Genomic DNA, 23,989 nt, shown 5'->3' on the forward strand with positions numbered 1-23,989 from the left:
AACCTTTCCCAAAGCAAATGTCTCTTGTAATGTTCCTTAAATAGATTTAAATTATTTTTAAATTAAATATTGACAATAATGTTCATGTTTCAGTTTCCCCTTACTGGGTCTTGGACTCAGCAGCTCTTGCATATGGAGCGTGGCTTTGTCCATTTGCTCTCGTGGAATTTGCGGACAGCGTCCCTGTGCACAGCAACAGAATGATGCTGGCGGATAGAGAGAGGACGGGTGTGAAACAAGTGTGGCATGAAACGGACTGTTTGCTTTTTTCCACAGTCTGCTGATTAGACCTGCAAACCCATCCCGTGACTCCATTAGTAAAACCTGTGAAAACACAGGGGCCTCCATAGAGACGACTCTGACCTTGGCAGCGGGCGAGGGTTTTGGAGTCGAGAGAACCCAGTTCTAAACTTATGATTTGGGTCTGGGCATTTTTGGCTTCAACACTTGCTCCTGGTTAGAAAGTGAACAACAGGGGTCTAAACACTGTTCGCTCGGATGGTAAAACACATGTTCACTTTTTGCAGTGACCCTGGAAACAGAAGGGGAATTCTTATAAATCACAAAGGAAAATAAATAACTTCACTCATGGAGGGAAAGAGACAGCTTGAGAAAAGGGACTTTGGAAAAAGGCTGTCTCTAGATAGCAGTCTTGTGGTAAGTACTAAATATTCATTTACCACTATATGTTTTGGCTTAAAATGCATTATTCTTTGACTGTGATTTCCTGAACCCTGTGCTTTCAAAACCTCTATTCCAGTTACCCCATTAACAATATCTCCTGGGATTTTTGTTCCACTTATTTTTTACAAAGTCAAAAGCCAGCAAACTATTGGAATGTTTGTATAGTGTCCTAATAGGCAAATGTCCTAATCTGTCAGCATTATATATAATTACATTAATTCCAGCTGAAGTAAACTTTAACCCATACAAAAACACTACTGTACAGCTGATACCAAATGCCAAGCTAGTATATAGTTGTTCTGTCACCCATTTATCTTAACTCTGCGGGTAAGTTGAACAAGAATTCACTAGAGTTTCAAATACTGAAGAGCGAAGAAAATCTCTGAGATCTTGGGTATGTAAATTTGTTCAATGGTCCATAAACTTTCTTTCTAAAAGTTTGAATACTGATGAGCATCATTCTTAACAATTTGGTTGGGTTTGCTTTCGTGTATGAGGATCTGGTTAGTCCAAGGAAATAGACTCCAAAAGTCACTGATTTCTGAAGGTTGGCCAGTCTTTCACAGTCTGAGCTGAGATGTTTGGGGTCACCTACTCAATGATGCATCTGAACAGAGTAAAAAATCAAATGAAGCAAGTCGTTCTTTACTCTTTTGGTCATCTACTCAAGTAGAAAGGTAGCTTAGTACCTTCTTTGGCATGACATTTAGGGATGTGCTTTATTCATTTGTGTCCTCCCAGCTTCGGGCCTGGAGTTGGGGTCAGAGTAGGTATCCAATAAAATATTTGTTGATTTATTAGTTGCCCTTTTCCAATTCTGCTGCTATAGGACTTGCTCTGTCGGTGTCTAGATTAGCTAGTTACCCTGTGACTGCTGAGGCTTCACGTCACAAACTGTTCATAAATGTGAGTTTCTGGGAATTGAGAAAAGAGTTGCATTTAACTTTTGTGTCTAGTTCTTCTGTGTCTCTGTGAGCTCTGTACTGGGCAGCATACCTTCAGAGGCTAAGAACTCTTACAGGGTTTTAAGTTCTCCTCCCAGTTGGCATGCCCTCTTCTCATTTCTGAGGTCTTTCTGTCTCCAGGTACAGTGGAGTGAAAATTGTGTGTGTGTGTGTGTGTGTGTGTGTGTGTGTGTGTGTGTGTTTATGTCTATACCCTTTGCAACTTCTAGGGAAACTTAGGATAAAAAGATAATTTCTCAGCCTCTCCTTCTTTTCTTTGCCAAAGGAAACACTTCTTACATATGAACCTGCCAGTAAGGTGTGTCTTATGCCTAGCTAGGCACTCATGTAGTATATATAGTAGGAGCAGCCCAAGAAAGGTTCTCTTAACACAGAAGTATCATCCTTGCTGATTAATCCCTAAAGCCCCCAATTTGGCTTAAGGTCCCAGAGAAGCTACAAAGACCCTATAAAAGCAAGCATGCTAAGCTATTGTCTTTCAGTCATTCACAGTAGCACTCATTAATAGAAGGTCTTGGATCATTCCCAGATGTCAGACAGATGAGCAGAATTTTGTTGAGGGAGTTGGTAAAGAAAAGGATACAGAGCACAGAGTGCCAGCATGCACGGCTGGGCTGGCGCAAGGAGGGGAGGGGACATGGATGATCAAGAGGGCACTGGGCATCTGAGAATCGGAGAAGGAGATTCAATGAACTTTTTGCCATGTTTAAATTTTCCTTAAGGACAGACTTGACCGTGAGCATAAGTCAAAGCCGTCGTATGACCTTTGCTGGCTGAAAATCCCAAATCAAGCTTGCGTTCCCATTGGCATGTGGCTCTAGCCTGAGTCTTGTGGGGACTGTGGATCTGTTTCTTGACTTACAGCACAAAAGAACGTTGGGAAAAGGAGAACTTGTTGCTTGGTACCACCTGAGAAACGTCATCCTGTTAAATCTCCCTAAATGATGCTTAGGAGAGTTTTCACACTAGTGAAATGTCTTCCTTGTTTACTAGAGGCAGATTGAATGTAACATCTGCACGTGCCTGTTGGGAAAATCCTGAAAAAGAATTCGTTCTCCTATGACTGTGTGGCCCAAGGTGCAGGGATGCTTGAATGCTATTCACCGTTATACAGGGTAGGCCATGTGACTACGATTTTGCCTTCTGTTTTACCGTTATGTTCTGCCCTCACATAAGATGCCACTATTGGGACAGCAAGAGTGTTGGTTTTTAGGGTGTGAGACCCACTGAAAGACCCTAGTGAAGTTTATCGTGACTGTCAGAGAGACAGACACAAATAGGGGAAGAGATTAAAGCTGACTGGCCCGTAAAGGACTTGAACCCAAGACCTTGTCCTCCTCTTTGGCTCTGTGTCAAAACCACACAAATAACTAGGCAAGAAGCACACAGGGATGATTCTAGATCAGGGTTGCTGGGAAACACAAGGAAGAAAAAAAAAGAAAGAAACACCTGGCACCATATCACGCATTCTTCATTCCCAACTCATTTTCTTTTTAATTTTATTATTCTATTCGATTCTATGTTAGTTTTATTTTTTATTTTATTTATTTATTTTTTTCTGTTCTATGTTATTTTTAAATCGTTGAATCCAAATTGGGAATGGGTTATCCAGTCCCCTCACTCTGCAGAAAAAGTAGTTAATAATCAGCAAGTTTAAATGCTTTTCCTGAGGCTGTACAAGTAGGATACAACCAAGAGTAGAAGTGAGGTTTCTGACCTGTCCCTTCAGTTCTTTGTCTTTCATTCTCTAATAATAATCCAGTAAGAGAAGATCCTTTGGAAAACTGAGCAGAGGAAAGAGAAACATACTAAGCTCTTAAGTCGACATTCCACTGCCGTGATTGTTATGACCCATATTTTTGAGAGTCAGAGGGCCCAGAGGTAATTTCCACTTTCAGATTTTGCAGGCAAAACAATTCCTTAGAATGTACCGCAAGAATAAGGCACTATTAACTTCATTACACTTTTTATTTCACATAATCAAATCATGAAGTGTTGAGTAGCTCCCCTGCAACAGTTTTAAAAATTTTATGCTGGAGGAACCACAGAATAAAAAAACCTCACAGTCCAAGTACTGAAAAAAAGCTCCAACTGGGGGATGTGAGTTTGTGGTCCTTAGTCACAATTTTGCTTTCAGGTCCTGACACATGGGAGGGTTTGAGAGTGTGTGTGTGTGTGTGTGTGTGTGTCTGGGCATGCGTGCACCCTAGTAACGCTAAAGTATTCTTTGATGTTGCTGATTTTTGACTTGATGAATCATCCTTTTAAAGAAGAACGTGACAGGGGAAGTGAAACTGAAATGAAAAATATGTTTCAATGTGAGGCGTAAAGACACGGAGAGAAAGACAAGCGAGGACACGTTGGCCTCTCCCGGTAGGAGTATGCCAAGTAGCCGCGTATTCATGGAAAGTACAGTCTTCTCTCTGATAACAATAAAAATCACCCCAGAAACGGGGGCCTCTTCCTGACCCAAAGCTATTCAGCCCACCCCAGGATGCTTTTTGATCGGAAAAAGTCAGCATTTCTCACTGCTTTTTTATTTTCAGGAATCATCTCTGCAGATAGGCTGCACGTATAGCTGTTTGACACTTGTAGCTTGCTAGCATTTAGCTGATGAGCAGGCCAGGGAGTGAACGTTTTTCCAGCTCACATTTCAAGAGCAAAGATTCTCTTTTAATTTGGGGGGAAAATACTTTTTGCGTTTAAGCACAGATAGGAGTAACAGTTTCTCTCATGAGTGATGAATTCCATGTGGTACCCCAATCTTTTCTCCCCCACTGAAAGGAAGACAAACAGTGGCCATATTAGATCCTCACATCTGACAGAGTGCCCTTTTGACAGACTCGTGGCAGCAGGGAAGCCCCCTCACAAGTCCTTCAATTCATCCTTCAGCCTCTGGATGGTTTGCATCCAAATCATTAGAGTAATTAGGCCTTCCACAGGCTCGCATTAACTCTGTCAATCAACAAACATCACTGAAAACCTGCTTTATAGTTAAGATGCTTTAGTAGCCATGGGATGTGCTGGGTAGTTGCCATTTCCCCCTCCAGATCCAGTCCATCCTTCTCTACCTGGCTGTGCACCCCTGGAGGATGTACCACCTGGACCTTGTTCAAAGAATCCCTGGCCTTCTGACATCTCACTGAGTTTGGCCAATGGGCTGACCTAGAAGGCCATCCCAGGTTGGGAGGAAAGAGAAGTCGAGGTCATCGTTTTCCTGCTCTCTCCCTGCCTGGCTGTGGACCACAGTGACTGGACTACTCTGCCTAGGGCCACAGCTTTAGTTGGGCAACTCTCTCCCACAACTTTAGCCGCAGTTACAACCACAGCTCTCTGTGTTGTGGCACCTTCTCTCTCCCCAGGCCCCTTCAGGCTTTTTGGTAGTAACGACTCCTGGGTGTTGCCAGCCCATCTCATGTTGGTTTGCCTTAGGTCTGCCCACACTTGAATCAGCAGTGCCTTTACCAAAACCTCCTCAATTAAGTGGTTTGAGTGTGTCATCTTTTTCCTGCAGGGTGACCCTGACTGATATGAGGAAATATTCCTTCTCAAAGTGTTTACAGTTTATTTGTAGAAGCTGATCTAATAAGCAGGAAAAATAACAGAACATGGAGAAGATACACAGGTGTGACATTGACAGTGACAGGACTTGAGATCACTCTGGGAGGATGTAAGGAGGCACCATGCAGTAGCTGTTGTTAGATCTGTGCTTCAAAGCAATGGTGAGAATTCGATAGGTAAAGATTGGGATAGAAGAGAAGAAAGATGGACTTCCCTGGGGGTCCAGTGGTTAAGAACCCACGCTTCCAGTGCGTGGGGCACGGGTTCAATCCCTGCTTGGGGAACTAAGATCCCACATGCTGCATGGCACGGCCAAAAAATAAAAATAAATTTTTAAAAAAAGTGAGAAGAAAGGCAACCCAAGGAGATTGTCCTAAACCCCTTGGTGACAACTCATTTCATTGCTGAATTATTTTTTTCCCAGGAAAACTTCTTCCTTATATCAAATTGTGATGGTTAATTTTATATGTCAACTCAATTGGGCTAAGGGATACCCAGATAGCTGGCAAAACATTATTTCTGGGTGTGTCTGTGCAGATGCTTCCAGAAGAGATTAGCATTTGCATTGGTAGGCTGAACAAAGAAGACTGCCTTAACCAGTGTGGGTGGGTATCTGATCTGCTGAAGGCCTGCACAGAACAAAAAGGCAGAGGAGGGGCGAATTTGCTCTCTGCACGAGCTGGGACATCCACCTTCTCTGTCCTCAGACATGGCTGCTCCTGGTTCTACAGGCCTTTGGACTCAGACCTGTATCATTGGCTCCCTCATTCCCAGGCCTTGGGGTTTGGAGTCAACTACACCACCAGCTTTCCTGGGCCTCCAGCTCCCAGACGGCTATGGGACTTCTCAGCCTCCGTAATCACAAGAACATTCTCTCATAATAAATCTCTTTATTTACACATACACACACGCACAGACAGAGCCCTGACTGACACGCAAATTTAAATTTCTGTTGTTTTATCTTCAGTTATTCCATTCCCCCTGACCCCGCCACCCCGTTTAGTGACTGGAAGTTATTCAAAGCAGGCGTCAGCAAACTCTGTAAAAGGCCACAGAGTGAAGAGTTGAGGCTTTGCAGGCTCAATGAGCAGTCACAACAACTCAACTCTATGGCCGTAGCGGAGAGCAGACACAGACAAGACAGGAATCAGTGGGTGGGGCTTATGTGCCAATAAAACTTTATTTACAAAGACAGCAGCAGGCTGGATTCTGAAGGCTATCTGCACACGTTAGAGAAATGGGAAGCTTGAGGGTCCATGTTGGCTCTTCCTGAGTGCTAACTTTCTGAGTAGTGATTTGTGTTTACCCTCAGGACAGATAGTACCCCGAGGCAGGCAAAGAGGCGGGTTGAGGCGCCATGCAAAGATGCAGGTCCTCAAGAAGTTGAGGAAAGGGAAAGGTTTTAGAAAGCTCCAAACTCGCTGAGACTTTTTCTAAACACAAAGTATGGGCATGGTTAGTGTTGTTCACAGCAGCCATTGGATTGTGAGTACTCAGGAAAATATCTGTATCTTGTAAATGCTCCAGGCATTTCTGTAGCTACCCCGACTTTGTTGGTGCTATAGTTAGACTACTCTTCACCAGAGGGATGCTGTGCAGAAACTACCAGGTTGCCGGAGAAGGTTTCTAGCTACTCAGATCCCAGCTACCCTTGACCCCTTCTACTAAAGGAAGCATATATAAAGTAGGGTTTACTCAGTGCCTCTGACCGCTGGGCAAAGACCAAGCTGCCCTCTGGGAAGCCTGACGTTTGTTCTCTGATGTCAAGATTGTTTGAGATTTCCCAAATGATCATCAAATGGAGGAGGGTCAAGGAATGAGAGCAAGCTTTTTATTTCCCGACTGCTTCATTCCCCCTAAAAAAAGGACAGTTCTCTTAGCCATCTCCTAGATGTCCTAAGAACAGACCATGCACCAGAGCCAGATGTTGGAAGGTGTGGTGATGTCTGAGGATCCAACCAAGGCCTCTTTTTAAGGAAAAAGCAACAGTGGAGAACAGCCCAGCTTCGGTCTGGGCTAGTAACCTTTCTAAAGTGGCATGCTGAATCTTTGACTGTTCCCTTTGAAAGTGAGCAGTGGTAGAGCTTAAGAAGTGTGAGATCCTTATATAGATAGTTACCCAGTTAATCTGCCCACCAGCCTAGCTGAGTCCATCATGGCAGGTCAGGAGAACGCTGGAGAAATGCCCTGTCCAGCTGCCCTCCAGCAGCACAGATCCTTGGGGACTCTGGATAGATTTGGGGCAGATGAGCTGGGGGAAGACAGGGGAGGCTTGGCCAGGTGGGCACAGCCCACAACACTTGGTTGCTAAGCATTGTAAAGGGGCTCCGGACAAACAAAGAGATCAGAACCCAGCAAGAACAACGCTGGGAGGGAGATTAAAGATTTGAGCAATGCTGCTGCTGAGGACGGAGTCTGAATGGAGAATAGGACAGAGGAGCAGCTGTAGAATATGCCCAGGTGGTGGGCCTGCGGTGTGTCAGCAGTGGGGCTGGCTGAGTCGAACACAGAAGCCACCTTAGCAGACAGTGTTCAGGCAGAGAATCACGCATCGAATGTCGACCAGGAGGGCTTCCTTCCCTTAGTAATAATAGCGGCAATTTTTTGAGGCTTACTGTGTGCCAGGCACTCCACTCAATGCTTTAGGTGAAACTGTCATTTAATACTCAGGACAACCCTTTAAGGTAAGAACTCTAATTATTCCTGTTTACAAATGAGAAATCAGAAGTTTAATAAGCTCATCAACTTCCTCAATGCTCTAGGACTGCAAAGGGAATTAGAGTGAGTGATGGAGTTGGGATTTCAACTCAGGTGTGTCTACCTCTAGACTACGCTGTGCTGTACAGCTTGGAAGCAGAAAACCTTTTTTGCCAGTGACTGGGAGCTCCTCACATGATGCTTCCCAACCTTAAAGAGCCCCAGCCTCAACAGGGCTAGAGGTTTACATGTCCTTTAGCACATCTGTCATATTTCTGCCTCCTGGTATCAGAAGCCTGATTTCGACAAAAGAATTGTCAAAGGGGCAGAGGTTGGAGGGGGAGGGTTATAAAGAATAAGAAATGCATGTGTCAAAACTTGGTCTAGGCTTAATTTCTCGTCTTGTGCTTTTTCAGATTAACCGGGTCTTGGAACCAACTTCTATAGAGATTAAAATTTATTTTTTATATATATATATATATATAAATGTGATATATACATATATAATACAATATATACATATATATAATATCATAGATCTGTAATTTAATATTTTTAGCCATATGAGGACTGATTGTGGTGTGACATGTACAAACCAAGGTGGAATTATTGATTAGAATGGCAGTAGAGTAGGGAGGAACTGGTGAATAATGGGGCACCTCCAAATATAGCACCCCCAGTATGCAACAGGCTTTATAACTTGAGTGATGATCCTATCAAATGGCTGTACCTTCTTTTGACTGGGCCACTGGCTGATGGAGATGGTTAGGGATCCAGCATCATTTCCCATGAGGAGATTCCCAAAATATGTCATTTGTTTGCCCACCCTCTGCAATTGGTGCTCCTTCATCTGACGCTGCCCAAAGGAGGGTCTGCCTTTATTATGGTGATGGCTCCCCCTGAATGAGTCTTCTCTCCCTTCTTATTTCCTTTCTCTAATCACTGAAAATCAGGCAGACTGCCATCGTAATGGTATCTTTCCAAGTTCTTATTAAAATGTCCTTTCCTGAGTTGCCGTAATACTCACTGCTGACCTTTATCTCTGCATTTACCACTTGGGCACATGCCCATCTAGTGTAGAACCTTAACTGAGGCACTACTGACATTCTGAGGCCTGTATTTCTTTGCTGTGGTGGCTGTCCTGTGCTTTGTAGGATGTGTACCAGCATCCCTGGACTCTACCTACTAGATGCCGATAGCTGTCCTCCTTCAGTTGTGATGACCAAAATTGTCTCCAGACATGGCTGATTGTCCCCTGGGGAGCACAGTCAATCCAGACTGAACTGAACTGTAAGCTCCTTGAAGATAAGAGCATTGTCATACTCACATTTGCATTCCTAAAGTCTGACGCATAGAAAACACTCGGTGAAATGAATGAATGAGTGAATGTACCAGTGAGAAGCAGTTCATGGGCAAGAAGCCACCAGCAGGAGACACTGGATATGGGGGAAGACGGAACTACCTGGAGAAGGCACTGAGTGCTGGTTGAGAAGGTTGGGAGAGTAGATGACACCCTGCTTTTCTGGTTTGCCCCAGGATGAGTCTAATGTGTGTGTAAAGTTTTTATTATTATATATCAGAGACTTTTAACTTGGTATCTGGGCCCTCTTGAGTGCCAAGGTACTTGATAGGGCAAATTTATGAGAAGATTGCAGAGGTTTAAATTCTCTGAAATGTATTATATTCGATTTTATGTGTAGATGCATGTGTGTATTTTTCTGGGGAGCAAGTCCACAGGTATAATCAGATTCTCAAAGACATCTGACTCAAGAATGGTTAAGTGGCTCCACCTGCCATTAATCTAGCAAGTCTGGTTCATAGCACCTGCACACAGATGGCATCCCTTGCCCAGGTCACAGAGCAGGCTCTCAGCAGCACCTGATTCCATCACCTGTGCTCAGCTGCTGCCACGAGTGCCGTCTGCCTGCCTTGGAGATAGCTCTGTGCCTACGTAGCGTCTCAGAGATCACTAAATCAAAACGGGAAACATTTTGAAAGGCTTTGCAAATGCTGTGTTATGGGTAGATGATGAAATAATACTGCCTCTGAAGAAGAAATAAGGACAAATGAGGAAAAACATTTGCTGAGCATGTTCTGTGTTGTTTTAGGGATCAGAGATCTGCTTGTCATTCTCCTGGTATCTCACCATCTTTCAATAATGGGAGTCATCAGATCATACAAGTTTCCATGGCAACTGAGTTTTCTGCATCATCCTCTGGTAGCCTAGGATCGTTGCCGCGGCGAACTCTTGAGTGCTTTGTCCATAACAAGAGGTAGCGCTTTCATCAATCTCCTTAGAAGCAGGTCCTCAAACCCAAAAGGTATCTGGGTATCCTCTCTGATAGGTGCTTGCTTTCCTTTCCAGAGTTTCTAATGGATCAGCCCAGGAATTGAGCACCTGCTAGGTTTGAAGCACGGTGGGGTGAGTGCTGAGAACGCAAGGCATGGTTTCTGCTTTCCAAAGCTTAAAAAATCTAATCACATATACAGAAATCATAGTAATACCAGCAGTGATGGGATTTAGGAAGAAGAGGTTGCTCTCTGGCTATATTGATCAGGGTGGACTTCCCAAGGAGGAGGGCTTTCATATCCCCCTCTAGGAAGTTGGTCCAGATTAATCTATGGTGTGTCTGAGTGCCTGGAAGCAGAAATTTGTTGAGAAAGCTTCAGTGTCTTAAAAGAACAATAGAACTCCAAGGCGCCTGGGAGGAACTGCCGAGACCCTGAGAAAGTGCTGTTGTGATCCTGAATTACCATCTTAACTTTCCTTTTGTCTCCTCTAGCCACCCCTCCCCGCCCTTCTATTAATATTCTCTTACCCGTACATCCTGGTGCCAGGCAAAATGCACCTCACAGATAAATCACGTGTATTTTCCTTTCTTCGCATTCATTTATCAGTGTGTGTTATACCAACTATATATATATTAGCTGCATTTCAGCAGCTTAACTGTCTCACACTGATTTACCACCCTGTACTCTAGTTCATTATTATCAAATAATATTTATTAAGCATCCACAGGGCTCATGGCTATGAATTTGGCTGCGTTTTCGTTACTTTCTGTTGCATCGCCGTGTTCCACTGACTTGGCTCAGCTTAGCCAGTGTTTATCATCTTCCTGCCAGTTTTCTATTCATATGACAGTCCTCATATTCATCCCAATTTCAATTAATATTTCAAGAGCAAATCCAGGAGCCATCATATTAAAACGCTTCACTTAATACCAGATGCACTGCCTCGCCTCTGTCCCTTTCACGTATGAATTTTGCAGTTCTCACCTAACACAGAATCCCGTTTGTCTGGGCTGCTCTCTGCAAGCCCAAACAGTGGTTCCTTCTGGTTCCTTTGCATTCCAGGCAGCTCCAGATGTTTCCTCCTCATAAATTTCAGTCCCTTAACTAGGCTTAATGGATCATAATTGTCCATTTCCAAAGATGCCTCTGAGGTTTGCTTGCCTTCTGTCTTTCAGCACCTTTTTGGTTCTTAGTTAGAAGCAGTTGTCTTCGGCTTGGTAGGTTTCCTAATACAGTTAATCCATTGACTGCTCTCACGCATGTGTTGAGGGAAATAAAATCATTTGGTCTAGTGAATTCTGGGATCCATCTGTCAGAGCCAGCAATAAGCAGGCTCAGGGGCTGTTGGCCTTTCCGTAAGGCAGAGCTGTGGTCAGAGGCCTGCCACCCCTGGAGACGGTGAGGCCTCGAAGGCTGGCAGGAATCGGCGTGGGTGGGTACAACGCTGAGCTGACGTCCTTGAAGGTACCGACTAGATACGACTGGGACGCAGCTAGAGATGACTGTCCTTCCTTCCTCCCTGGATGGAATGGTGGTGGGAGGAGCTATTTGGAGACCTCCTGGGCCAAGTTTGCAGTTCTACAGAATATCTGACCTCATTCCTGTTTGGCGAGGTGCAGCAAGGAGGAAGTGAGGGTAACTAACTCACGTGGTTAGTGTTGGGCTGCACCCCGCAGGCCTATAAGGTCTGTACTTGCCCAGCTTCAAGACCGAGGAAAGAGCCTGGAGTCAGCAACAGAGACATCAGTGGTTTAACAGATGGGGGAGTTTTTACACGTCTGAAGCGACACCCTACCCTGTGCAGCGCACGCCTGGCGGCAGTCTTAGCTCCTAGGGTGGGGAGGGGAGATTACCATTTATAGGGGAATTGATGTCATGTGGGCTCATTAGTTACCAGGGAAACAAGTAGAGGGGCACGCCCCTCACCGCCCCTTTGATAAGAACAGTTGCTAGCTGGGGCCTGGCGCAAGTATGCAGGAAGGTCAGTCACGTGAGTAGGGTGTAGGTGAAGTACTCCCTGGTCGAGCAGGGGATGTACAGAGAACAAGAGAACAGCCATCTTGAGTGGCCTGACCATACAGTTAACACTTGTCATCTTCTTAGGAGGACCTGAATAAGTGTCCATAGTTTTGCCTACAAAGACGTTTCAACCACAATCTTGCTTCCTTACTTACTACATCCATCGAGGTTCTAGAAGGAAGCAGATGGCACATGGAGCCACATGTTGGAGGAGAGTTTAGTAAAGAGCCTTTTTACCAAGGGGTGATGGGATGCAGGGAACTTACATGACCATAGTGCAGCACCCGAGGTTGGAAACAAGCGGGGAGCCATTACCGTGCTAGGCCTGGAAGGGCAGGGGAGAGGAGGTGGTGACCGGAGAACCATGTGGCCACAGGGAGGGAGCCACTTGGCAGGAGATGTCACCTTGGATGGAAGGACGCAGACAACCAACAGGGAGGGGGTCAGCACCAGGGCGTGAAAACTCCCACAGGGAGGGGCGTGGTCCCCTCCCACTCTCCAGGCTCGTGCTGACATCTCCCATTTGTTGAACCCAGTTGGAAACCGGAGAGAAAGGGGACCCTCAGAGCACTGGGGCCCAGAGCAGGGTAGAGAAGGGTGGAGAGTGGGTGCGTAGGGGCCGACAGGATGTATTCAGTGTACGTATCCTGTGTGATAGATGCCCCCCCTCAGTCCCTCTCTTCTGACATTTCTGGTATGAGAAGATAACGCTATCCTAAGTCAGACTGGTTTATTATTTGTATATTGTTAGAAATGGGTCCCCGCCTGTTACTTTCTAGTCAGATTCGCCAACTTGGTGTGACCTGAACATTATGATGTCACACCTTCAGAAGACAAGTTGCATGTGGCCAGGAGCACGGTCTTCTTTGCCAGGGTCCTGATAAAAATGCCCGGTGCAGGGCTATGTACGTGTTGTCTGGAGTACAAGGCATGCGACATAGTGGATTAATCACTGCATCAGAACTTGAAGTCTGTAGGCTTGAACTTGAGGTGACCCCTTTAGTAGATGTGTGGGCTTCGGCAAGTCTTTGAAACTCTCTGAATCTCTGTGTGCTCAATAGTGGGGTTGCCATGAAGCCAAAGTGAAATAAAGAACAAGAGGTTATCATGTTAAGTGAAGTCAGACAGAGAAACACAGATATCATGTGATCTCACTTATAAGTGAATCTAAAAAATGATACAAATGAACTTATTTACAAAATAGTAATTGACTCACAGACATAGAAAACAACCTTACGGTCACCAAAGGGGAGAGGGATAAATTAGGAGTTTGGGATTAACATATACACACGACTATATATAAAGTAGATAAACAACAAGGACTTACTGTACAGCACAGGGAACTCTACTCAGTATCTTGTAATAACCTATAATGGAAAAGAATCTGAAAAAGAATATATATTTTATACATATATATATATGCGTGTGTGTATATATATATATATATATAAAACCGGATCAGTTTGCTGTACACTTGAAACTAACACAACATTGTGAATTAACTATACTTCAATTAAAAAAAATAATTAGTGATGAAAAGAGGCAGTCTGTGACTCCACATAATTTATGTGCATAATAAAGTCACCATTGACACTGAAAAAAAAAAAAAGAACAAGAGGTTGCTCTGGCGGTGGTAGGACTCTATGCAAATGAAAGATCTTGCTGTTCCGGCCCTGGTGCAGCTCCTACCTGCTAAACTTCAGCTGATCAAACATATGCGCCGCAGTGGCAGCTTCGGGAAGAAGCATGCGCTCAGAGCCCCCTGTGTACAGAGTACTCCTTTTAAAGGGTACAGTGGAACCGGAGGCCGTGCAACGTAGTGGAAAGAGCATGGGCGGGCTGGAGAATCAGTCTGAAGCGGATGGGAATCTCAACCTGCCCAGTTCGGCCTGGCCTGTGTCAGCTTGGCCCTGCTGCTTACCTCCTCTGAGCCTCTGTGCTCTCATCCATAGGCAGAGGTGCTAATCTCCTCCTGGAAGGAGGAGAATGTTAGGAGAATGAACGGAAAGGATTCACGGAGCGCACACGGCACAGTGGGTGGCGTGCGGTCTCCTCTGTGCCGAAAATATGCAGAGCTGGCTGATGCGGGGCCTCCAGATGGCAGCTCCTTTGTCTGCAGATGGAAGGGGCCATTCAGAAAAGATGTTTTTTTAATGTGTGGTTTGCATATATTCATATATGATGTGTAAAAACGGAATGGTGTCTCCACGATGGTATCAGCCAGAAATGCTCACCCAGGTGTTAACCACAGGTTGTGCCTGACCAAACCTTGGATTCCTTTCTTCTTCCTGCAGTGGCTGGGTCCGTAGGCCCCTGTTAGTGAGCTGTACTCCAGACCTTCTTATATGGAGCGTTATATTTTTTCTGGGACTTTTGGCCTACTGCTGTCACCCTTGAAACCCAGCCAAGGTCTATTTATAACAGGCATTTATTCGAAAGGCTTCCAGAGGTGCCCACAGTCTTCCAAGCAAGTGTACAATGACCCCCTGTGCACAGGGGCCGGCTGGCTCTTGGGCCCCGGGCTGGAGGACCGGGCCCCAGAGCCTCCTTTGTTTGCCTGATGCCTTCAGTTGCTCTGAGCTGTGCCAGCTCAGAGCAGTGGGAGATGAGATTTGGGGAGGGGGCTGGGGATCGTTTCCCATGTGACTCCCTCTCTTTACTTCGTTGGGGGAAGAAAGACTCGGAGGGGTCGAAGCGGGAAAGATTTTCCACGACATAAAGAGAACGCAAAAGGAAACAGGGGCCCAGTGGCCACTTGCCAGGTCCCAGGAATGCGCCAGCCCTGGGAATTGGCCCCTGGCCAGCCTCCTCAGGGGCTGCTGACTTGGGAAAACTGGCTCCCTGGCCTCTGCCAAGAATGCAGACAATGGCCTTTTGGATATTTCACTTTTGAAAGTTAGGCTTTTGTTTTATTATCACCAAAGGTAACGTTCATTGGGCACCTACGTATTCCTGCCAACAGATAAAATGCATGATTGGAAGTCAGTGTAACTTAAACCGAGCAGAAACACCAGGGTCCTCCTATAATGTTTACAGCCTGCTTCTAATAAGGGCCTTATCCTTTGCTCGGCTACGTTGCTACCTTAAACGTGAGTGCTGAGCGGTACTGCAATTCTAGAATTAAAATTCATTTGTAAGTGCTCAAGTGAGCTGTATTATGTCAATTGAAAGCACTGACATAAATGGAATCGGCTTGTACAATTGTCGTTGGGTTGAGAAGAGATTTTGAGAGAATGAAGCACAGAACCAGTGTGTTCTGATGGAGGGAAAGAGGCCAGGATCCAGCCACTGGTTTAGGATAGAGTAGCTCTGTCATACAGGATACTGAATTCTGCGATGGAAAGAGGGGGACCAATTACACACTCCGCTCAATGTCATCACATTGTGTGAAACGATGGTGTTACAGAAGAATCAGATGACCTTAAAATATTCCATATGGTTTTTAGTTCCTATTTGAATTAGTGGCATTGATAATAATAATAATAGCGACTAACATTACAGAGCATTTACAATATCCTGGGTGCTGGACTTAATTATTTTATTTATGTTAGCTCATTTAATTTTCACAACAATGCTACAGGGAGGGACTATAATTTCCCCATTGTACAGATGAAGAAACAGGTTCAGAAATTAAATGACTGCTCTCTAAGATCACTCGACTAGTAAACACCAAGGTCAGTCTTACCAAAAACCTCATGCTCCTAGTACCTGCACGGTCCACGTGTATCTTGAATGCGTTTCAAAGTTGAGAGGCGTCTGCCTCTCTGGGTTTGATTGGGGGCCTTCTGGTTTCCCTTTCGCATGGTGATGGGGTGGGTTATTCCCAGGATGCCGTCTTCTGGAGGATTCTGTGCTGTAGCTTCAACAGCCATTTGACAGTGGTTCTTTTCAAAGCAGTTTCCCCGTTGGCTTGGAGGCCTTTACTTCAAATATCACTGTGGCCTCCCTTATGTTGAGAAACCTTCCTCCATATTGTGATGAGAGGTCCTACCAGGTTTCTGAACAATGGGGAAGATGGAGCACGCTGCTCTGAAGAAGTTCCAGGAACTTTACCCCTTTGCAAAGGAGGCCCGCACACCTTGATTTAAGAAAGTTCTATTTATGTGAATCCAGATTTACACAAAAGACACATCAGGGGTTGCTTCTTTCCTCTTTCTACAGAGATTCCTCACATAACAAAGGACGCCCCAGAAAGTTTCTTTAAATAGACTTTAATGCATTTTAAATTGAATTGAATTTCCAAAATTCAATTTGTGGTAGTAGTTTCCCATGGAGCTAAATGCCTAGCATCAGACCTTTTTTTTTTTTTCCTACGATGGAAAACAGATCATAGATGGTATTTGGGATTGGAGCTCTTTCCCCAGGAGCCCTGAAGGGGCTGGAGAGCCTGTCCTTGTGCACGGAGGGAGTTTTCACTCAGGGGAAGAAGAGGAAAGTCACCCCAGGACACCCAGCCTCGGCTTCTCCCTGTCAGAGTCTTTCTTCCTTTCTTCACTCTCCGCAGCTCTAGTGGGGCTCATGGGCTGTGCGCTCTGTCATAAAGAATGGGTGGTTTCCTACAGTTAATCCAAGCGACTCAGACATCCTCACAACGCTCCTGCATGTTTCTGAAAGACGTTTCTGGCATGTGTGTCTATAAAAGTTCTTCCCTCCTTGCAAATTATATCCGTTAAACATTATTTTTACGCATACCATGGAGCCTAATCCTCTGAGTAAATGCAAGAGAAAGTAGAAAGGGGAGACATCAGCCTACATGTAGATTCTGACTCATCGGTGACGTGCGAGGTACTGCACTGATCCAGTTTACATATTTTAATGAATCCTTTATTCAACAGATATTTATTGTGCTTGATTCTTCAAGGAATTCTGTGGTTAAACAAGACTGATACCGGCCTTCTCTTACAGAGCTTACGTTCCAATAAGTTCTCCAACAGCCCGGGAAGAAGGTATTATGCTTCCCATTTTAGAGATGTGGAAACTGAGGCTCAGAAAGGTTAAATCACTTGCCCCAAATCACACAAGTTAGTAAGAGTCAGCACTTCATTTCAGAACCAGAACTGAGTCCAATCGAAAGCCAGTTGCTTGGTTTTTCTCTACCCTGTACTATTTGCAGCACTTAATCGGATCAAATATAGATCACATCTATATTTCTTTGATAATTGGAGATTATCTGGAAATCAACAACCAAAAGAACCCTGGTTTTAAATGAGGAATTAACTAGGATGAGTCTTAGTATAATAGGAGCCAAAAGATAAGTTAATCCTTTTTCCTATATGGTTACCATGTCAGTGGGAAATTGGAAAAGTATGCACAGTGGTTACTAGTGAAAGCACAGTCTTGCAAGTCACACATTTGGAACTGAAAGTCCTTCGCCCAGAGAGGATCGACTGCCCTTGTGCAGGGCCTCTTTAGAAAGAAAAAGGGGACGGGGGCTTCCCTGGTGGCACAGTGGCTGAGAGTCCGCCTGCCAATGCAGGGGACACGGGTTCGTGCCCCAGTCCAGGAAGATCCCACATGCCGTGGAGCGGCTGGGCCTGTGAGCCATGGCCGCTGGGCCTGCGTGTCCGGAGCCTGTGCTCCACAATGGGAGAGGCCACAACAGTGAGAGGCCCGCATACCACAAAAAAGAAAAAAGAAAAGGGGACAGGCTGATAGAAATGGTATACAGCCCTTACTGTCACAAAATATGACCCAGCTCTGCTACTGCCAAGCTGTGTGCCCTTCTCAAATTCTTTAACCTTTTCTGAGCCTCTATTTTCTTCCGGACTTATATCAGGATCAAGTGACACAAGAGCAAAAAAAAAAAGAAAACTTGAGAGAATTAAAAATTATACCCCAGTAACAGTGAGAACTGTAACAATATGGGAACCAGGATGAAGAATAGGGGTTTTGACCGCACGGTGAGCCCCCCCCCCCCCAGTGCCTGGTGGAGGCAGCTTTCAAAGGTGGTCCACGAATGGCTGAGTGGAAAAAAAAAAAAATGAAGGATAACAGTCACTCTAATGAAATAACAACAAAGCGTGATTGCAGGGCACTGGCTTTGTTCCTTTCATGTGTCCCTACAGCCACTATGTAAAGCTTTATTCTAGTGAATACTGTAAGCCACACACACCTTTTTTCTTAAATGTTTTTATTGGAGTATAGTTGATTTACAGTGTTGTATTAGTTTGGGGTGTACAGCAAAGTGATTTAGTTATACATATATCTATATATCTATTCTTTTTCAGATTCTTTTCCCTTATAAGTTATTACAAAATATTGAGTACAGTTCCCCACACACAATCTTTTTTTTTCCAGTGCTGCCATGCATTTATTTATTTTATTTTTGTAATTTTTATATTATATTGGAGTCTAGTTGATTAACAATGTTGTGTTCATTTCAGGTGTACTGCAAAGTGATTCAGTTATACATATACATGTATCTATTCTTTTTCAACTTCTTTTCCCACTCACACTCTTAATTAAATTTTAAAAAAAAGGTGGCTTGCCCCTGAGAGCTGGAGTGCTTCTGGCCACTCTCAGATGCCTAGGGAGCAGCTCACGCATCTGGACGTGATCTAAGATCATGGTGGATCCCTGCCCTTGCCTAGAGCGAGGGAAAGGGGCCACCTCCATCCAAAGCCCCACTTCTCCAAGGAGCTTCAGCATTTCCCAGACACATTTGCAGGTTTGCCTTTTATTTTTCCATTTATCAGATTTTCATTGAGCACCTTGTATGCAAGTCTCTGTGCTCCTATTAAAATCTTCAAAAAATATAGCTCTCTTAAAAATTCAGTATTTTTTTCCTCGGGATTTCTGCCATGCTTCCTTCAGAGCTCTAGTGAGGGCTCCCTTGGGAAGCCGCACAGATGGGAGTTACAGAAGCTCAAAGCCTGTGCTGAGAAGAGCTGCGTTCCGGAGGCTTTCTCTGCTTTGGCCCTTTGTGAATGTCAAGAGGGGAATGTGGATGGATGACAGAAAGAGGAAAGAGGGCATAGAACTGAGTCAGTCTTGAGGCTGGAATAACTCTCTAGAGACAGGCTAGTGACTGTTCGGCCGAAGGAAAAAGAGAGACCAGAATAATGATCAAACAGCAATAACAATACACACATACACAGACACACACATACACACAACTGATATCCAGTAATTGGATCCAATTTCTTCTCTGCTCTCTCAGCCCTCAGAAACGAGCCAGCATTTATGTGATATCCCAGGGCGCACAAGGACCCTGGTCCATGACGTCTGCATGGATGAGGGGTAGCAAAGGCCCCTGAAGTAGCACATCTCAACCCCAAGCGTTATATTTTCTGCCCATCTCCAAAATGGGATAAATTTAGTACAGTTGGGAAAAGGCACATATCAACCAGATGAAGATATGTGTAAATAAACCAGACAGACCATGTGTGGGGTTCCGAGTTATTGGGGAAATCCAAGGCCAGACACCAAAGCAGTAGGCATTGCAGTTACCACAAGTACATGAGGTGATTGGCACTCAGAAATCTAGGGAGCCTCTATGCTCCCACGAAGCAAGGGCTGCGTGTCAAGTGTTGGATGTTAATGCCGCTTCCCTTTTGAACTCTGTGGTTCATGTCCTTGTCCCCTGGTTCAGATTGTCCCAGGAGGACTGGAAAATGATAAGGTGCCATGTCGTGGTATTTCTTAAAACTAATTATCTGAGAGAATTCATGGAAAACTGAATGGAGTAAGGCTTCACACTTGACTAAGATTCACTGTCATCCATGACAATGAATTGATCCTTTAGAAAAGTTAATAACTTAGCTATTGTTAATAGTAAACAGATCTGAACATCAGGACTAATCAAATCAAGATTTCTGGGTCTATATTCTTTTTTTTTTTTTTTTTTTTTTGTGGTACGTGGGCCTCTCACTGCTGTGGCCTCTCCCGTTGCGGAGCACAGGCTCCGGACGCGCAGGTCCAGCGGCCATGGCTCACGGGCCCAGCCGCTCCGCGGCATGTGGGATCTTCCCGGACCGGGTCACAAACCCGCGTCCCCTGCATCGGCAGGCGGACTCTCAACCACTGCGCCACCAGGGAAGCCCCTATATTCTTTGTATACACACCTACATAATAAATTGACTAAATAAATGAATAAACACAGCTTTAATTTTGAGTATATAACTAAAACTCTTGAGCTCTCTATTCATAGTCTATAAATGGAAAAATTTTTTATTAATACAGTTAAATTAAATTTGATGGAATCTCATTTAAAAACACATCTGTGGGCTCTAAGTTCTAGTACTTTTTTTCAGGTGAAACATTCTAAGGGTATGATTTTTATATCTCAATTATTAAGTTCCTTAGATGGATTCGCAAGGGTTAAGAACTAACTTCTATGTTTACACTTAGGTAGGTAGATTCGTTGTAACTATTGGTTTCTGAGTCTGGCCAACAAATTTCTCTATGAAAAGGCATTTGTAGTCATGCTCTCGATCTATAGCACAATGCCCAGCCCACAGAGGGTTCAGTAAAGGCTTGGGAAGTTGATGCTGAAAACTTGGCCTCTGTGCACTGGAGACAGGTTTTGGGTGAAGTAGAAAAGAATAGCGCTATTGCTTTGCCAGGCAAAGGGGGACACAGTGGGCTCTTACCCTCAACTGTGTGTTCCCACCCTGGGGGATCTGGTGAGGAGTTTTACAGCAATGGTTCAAGGGCCGGGTTGCTGATAAGGATCAGGGTGTGTGCAGGGCCTGCGCTCCTTTAATCTGGCCTCAGGTGGTCTCCTGATGAGCTTCTGTGGGTCTCTTAAGTTATCAAGCTGTGACCTTCTCTCTGGAATGAAGAATGCTTCATCTGGTAGTTAACACCTTCCATTTGGTGGGGGTTTTAGTTCTACAGAAGAGCTCAAAGATACTGTTATGTGTATCCCTTGAGGGGGAACCAGGACCCTGCTCCAAGGCTGCGCTATTGTTTCTTGACTGTTCCTCCCTTGTCTCTGCATCCCCTCCCTTCCCTGACTAGCAACTCTTTGAACCTGCCCTTTGGAACTCAGGGAAGGTCAAGAACAGGGGAACATAGAAAGGCTTCCATGTCCAGGAGGCCCACAGGGTCCTGCTCGGTTTCAAAGTGAGTTGCCATGTGCCTGCAGACTCCCCATTTCTGGTCCCAGCTTTGTCACTAATGGGCTGATTCACTCTAGACAGTTGTCTTTTTTCTTCTGAGTTTTAGCTTCACCTTTTTGTCTTTGTGATCAGAGGATGGGGCCCAGTGACCTGTCAAGTTCCTTGAACCTCAATGATTCTGTGATATCAAGTGCCTAGCACAGCGTGAGGAATACCAAAGATGGGATAAACAAGATTCCAGCTACCAAAGTGTTCCCAGTACAGCTGGGAGTTTCGGTCGCTGAGAAGGCATAGTGGGCCTCTCCTCTGTGTTGCATTTAAATATGTGATAAAGGTGGGAATGTCTAATGATGGACTTGCAGGCATCAATGAGAAGTAAAGAGAGATCAAAGGGAAAGAAATCTATGTCACAGATGTATCACTATCATAAGAAACTCACTTGTAAAGATTCTGAGGAAAATTCAATTGTAGATAGTTTGTACTATCTGAGAGTTCTTCACTTAGATTCCTTTCAACTGCGTCAAGATAGCCTTTTTTAAAAAGTCAGTTTGCAATCCCATCTTAATGCCTGAACTTCCCACTTTGTCCAGAGCCACCCTGTGAGCTTTACAATGAATTTAGGGATTCTGTTTTGCCCACCGCACTGTTGTCTCAATGGGATGTGGCCATTCCAATTGGCATTTTGATATTTGAGAGAAATTCTTGTTCTGTCTAGTTTGCAGACTTCCCACTCAAGTTGTCTCTCAGAATTCTTCTGCTTTCCAAAGTTCTGCTTCAGAAAGACACGTGTCCATGGAGGAGTGTCTCTGACCTGTTAAGCATGCTTGAGTTGTAAATTATAAGGAAAAATTTTGTCACAAGTCACAGTTTTATGAACTTCAGAGGGGTTGAATAAATGGTCAGACCTCACTGATTTGGAAGCTTTGGAGTAGATGGTCTATGTGACTGAATATTTTTTAAAGGACTGAAGCTTAAGGTTTTTCACATTTATACTACAGTTGAATTAACAGCAAATAGAATTGTTTTCAGTCTGTTTTGAAAAATAAATAAATCATTTATGATTGGCATTGCTTTGCACATCTAAAGCCAAACATCCAAGTTCTTCTTCTTCTCGTCCTCCATCTCCTTCTTCTTCTTCTTTTCAAATAAACTCTTGCTTAGAGGAGGAAAAGAAGGGAAGAAATGAAGAGATGGAAGAGTTTGAAGAAAGTCTGACTGCAGTGGGGTAAATACAAAAACAAGCTCTACTGGCTCACAGTCTCAAGGACAAGATTTCAGAAGGGTCTGGACTAAGCTTCTTAGGGCAAGGACTGCTCTCGCCTTTACATGCCTTGAGCACGATAGAAGGTGTCAGTTGAATGAATGCGTGATACTGTGGTGAAGAACCACTGCAGAATGGCTCTGACACTGAGGGTCTGGGAGGAGAGCCCAAAGCCAGGAAACAGGGGTTGGCCTCTGACCGATGGCTCCCACTTGGTACCAGTTCTGAACTTGAGAACTTAGGTGAGTGCGTGGCATCAAGTTATCATCCTCAGCGCAAAGTAGATATAATATCTATTGAATAAATGAATGCAGAAACAGACATCCAAGTTCTTAAAAGCAATATGTCCTTTTCATAAAATTGCATGTTTCTGCTGTAAAGTGACGCAGACTCAGTGGATTTCAGATTGAATAATCTTATATTTCCAGGTCGTGAGCTCCAAACCCATGAATGTTTACAGTGTTTGCTCCTCTACATCCTTGCGGGTGATCAGAGAAACTATTTAAAAAATAGCTTTGGGTCAGAAACAAGTTAGGATCCATTTTTTTACCTCTGAAAATCAGGAATCTGCAAAATAAGAAATTTGGGCTTTTGTGTCACTTTTCCTTGGCATTGAATTGTGGGCTTTTTTTTTTTTTTTTAATCAGTAAATATTTTCATGTGCATCTATAAGAGACACTCCTGAGTTGGTGTTTTTTTTTTAATGGTGTAACAAGTTTTAATTCAAAATGGACACTCTGAAAACAATAGGTTAAAAAAGAAAAAAAAAAAACTTGAACAAGCTCTTTGAATTTACAACAGAGCACACCAAAAATCACATACCAGTTTCACGACTGCCTCAAAAATGCACATTACAGCAATGACATGCAGGTATTATATTTAAAAAGTCCCTATGGTAACATTATCTTATTTCCCAGAGACTGTCTTATCTTCTGAGTATGTTGCACAGGTGCCTCTGCTGTGTATCACCAGCACTACGACTTAAGGTCTAAACTGGATGGTCTCCGTTACTGCTTCTGGTTCTTTAAGTTATTTTATATTGTGTGAAAAAACCGAGGCTTAGCTGTCCAAAGGACAGTAATACACTTGAGCTCCTTAGCAATACCCCATCCCAGTAACCTGGATAGCTAGGCCATGGGAAAGCCCTTTTCCCCAAAATGAATACATTTACCTCTAGGAAACTGTCAGAGATTTAATACACCAACCAGGAGACTAGCTCTAGTCTACTCATTTCACCCTGACCCCTGAAAACCTGTGTTTAAATTTCAGTTAGTAGCCACACTCAGGGGTCCACATTTTGTTCCTGAGTAACACAGTCCTTCCCTTTCACTGGCTTAGGAACAGTTAGTTTAGGAGGAGAGCTTGTGTGTGTGTTTTCAGTGTCATGTTCTAAAGGCACTAAAGATTTATTGTCATATCTTTGAATGAAGAGAAGACATCACCATATC

General features: G+C 44.2%; 1 protein-coding gene across 1 annotated transcript in view; it reads left to right on the forward strand.

Moving 5' to 3' along the window:
• Positions 1 to 588: 588 nt before the first annotated feature.
• Positions 589 to 23,989, forward strand: part of NCKAP5 (NCK associated protein 5) — a gene marked incomplete at its 5' end in the record, with an annotated part of 911,020 nt that continues 887,619 nt past the window's right edge. Inside the window, one exon of the mRNA XM_082658819.1 lies at positions 589 to 657. Within this exon, the coding sequence (XP_082514945.1) occupies positions 589 to 657 (69 nt within the window). The remainder of the gene's footprint in view (positions 658 to 23,989) is intronic.

The sequence above is a fragment of the Grampus griseus genome, assembly GCF_964374135.1.
Source record: "Grampus griseus genome assembly, chromosome: 7".
Lineage (NCBI taxonomy): Eukaryota > Metazoa > Chordata > Mammalia > Artiodactyla > Delphinidae > Grampus > Grampus griseus.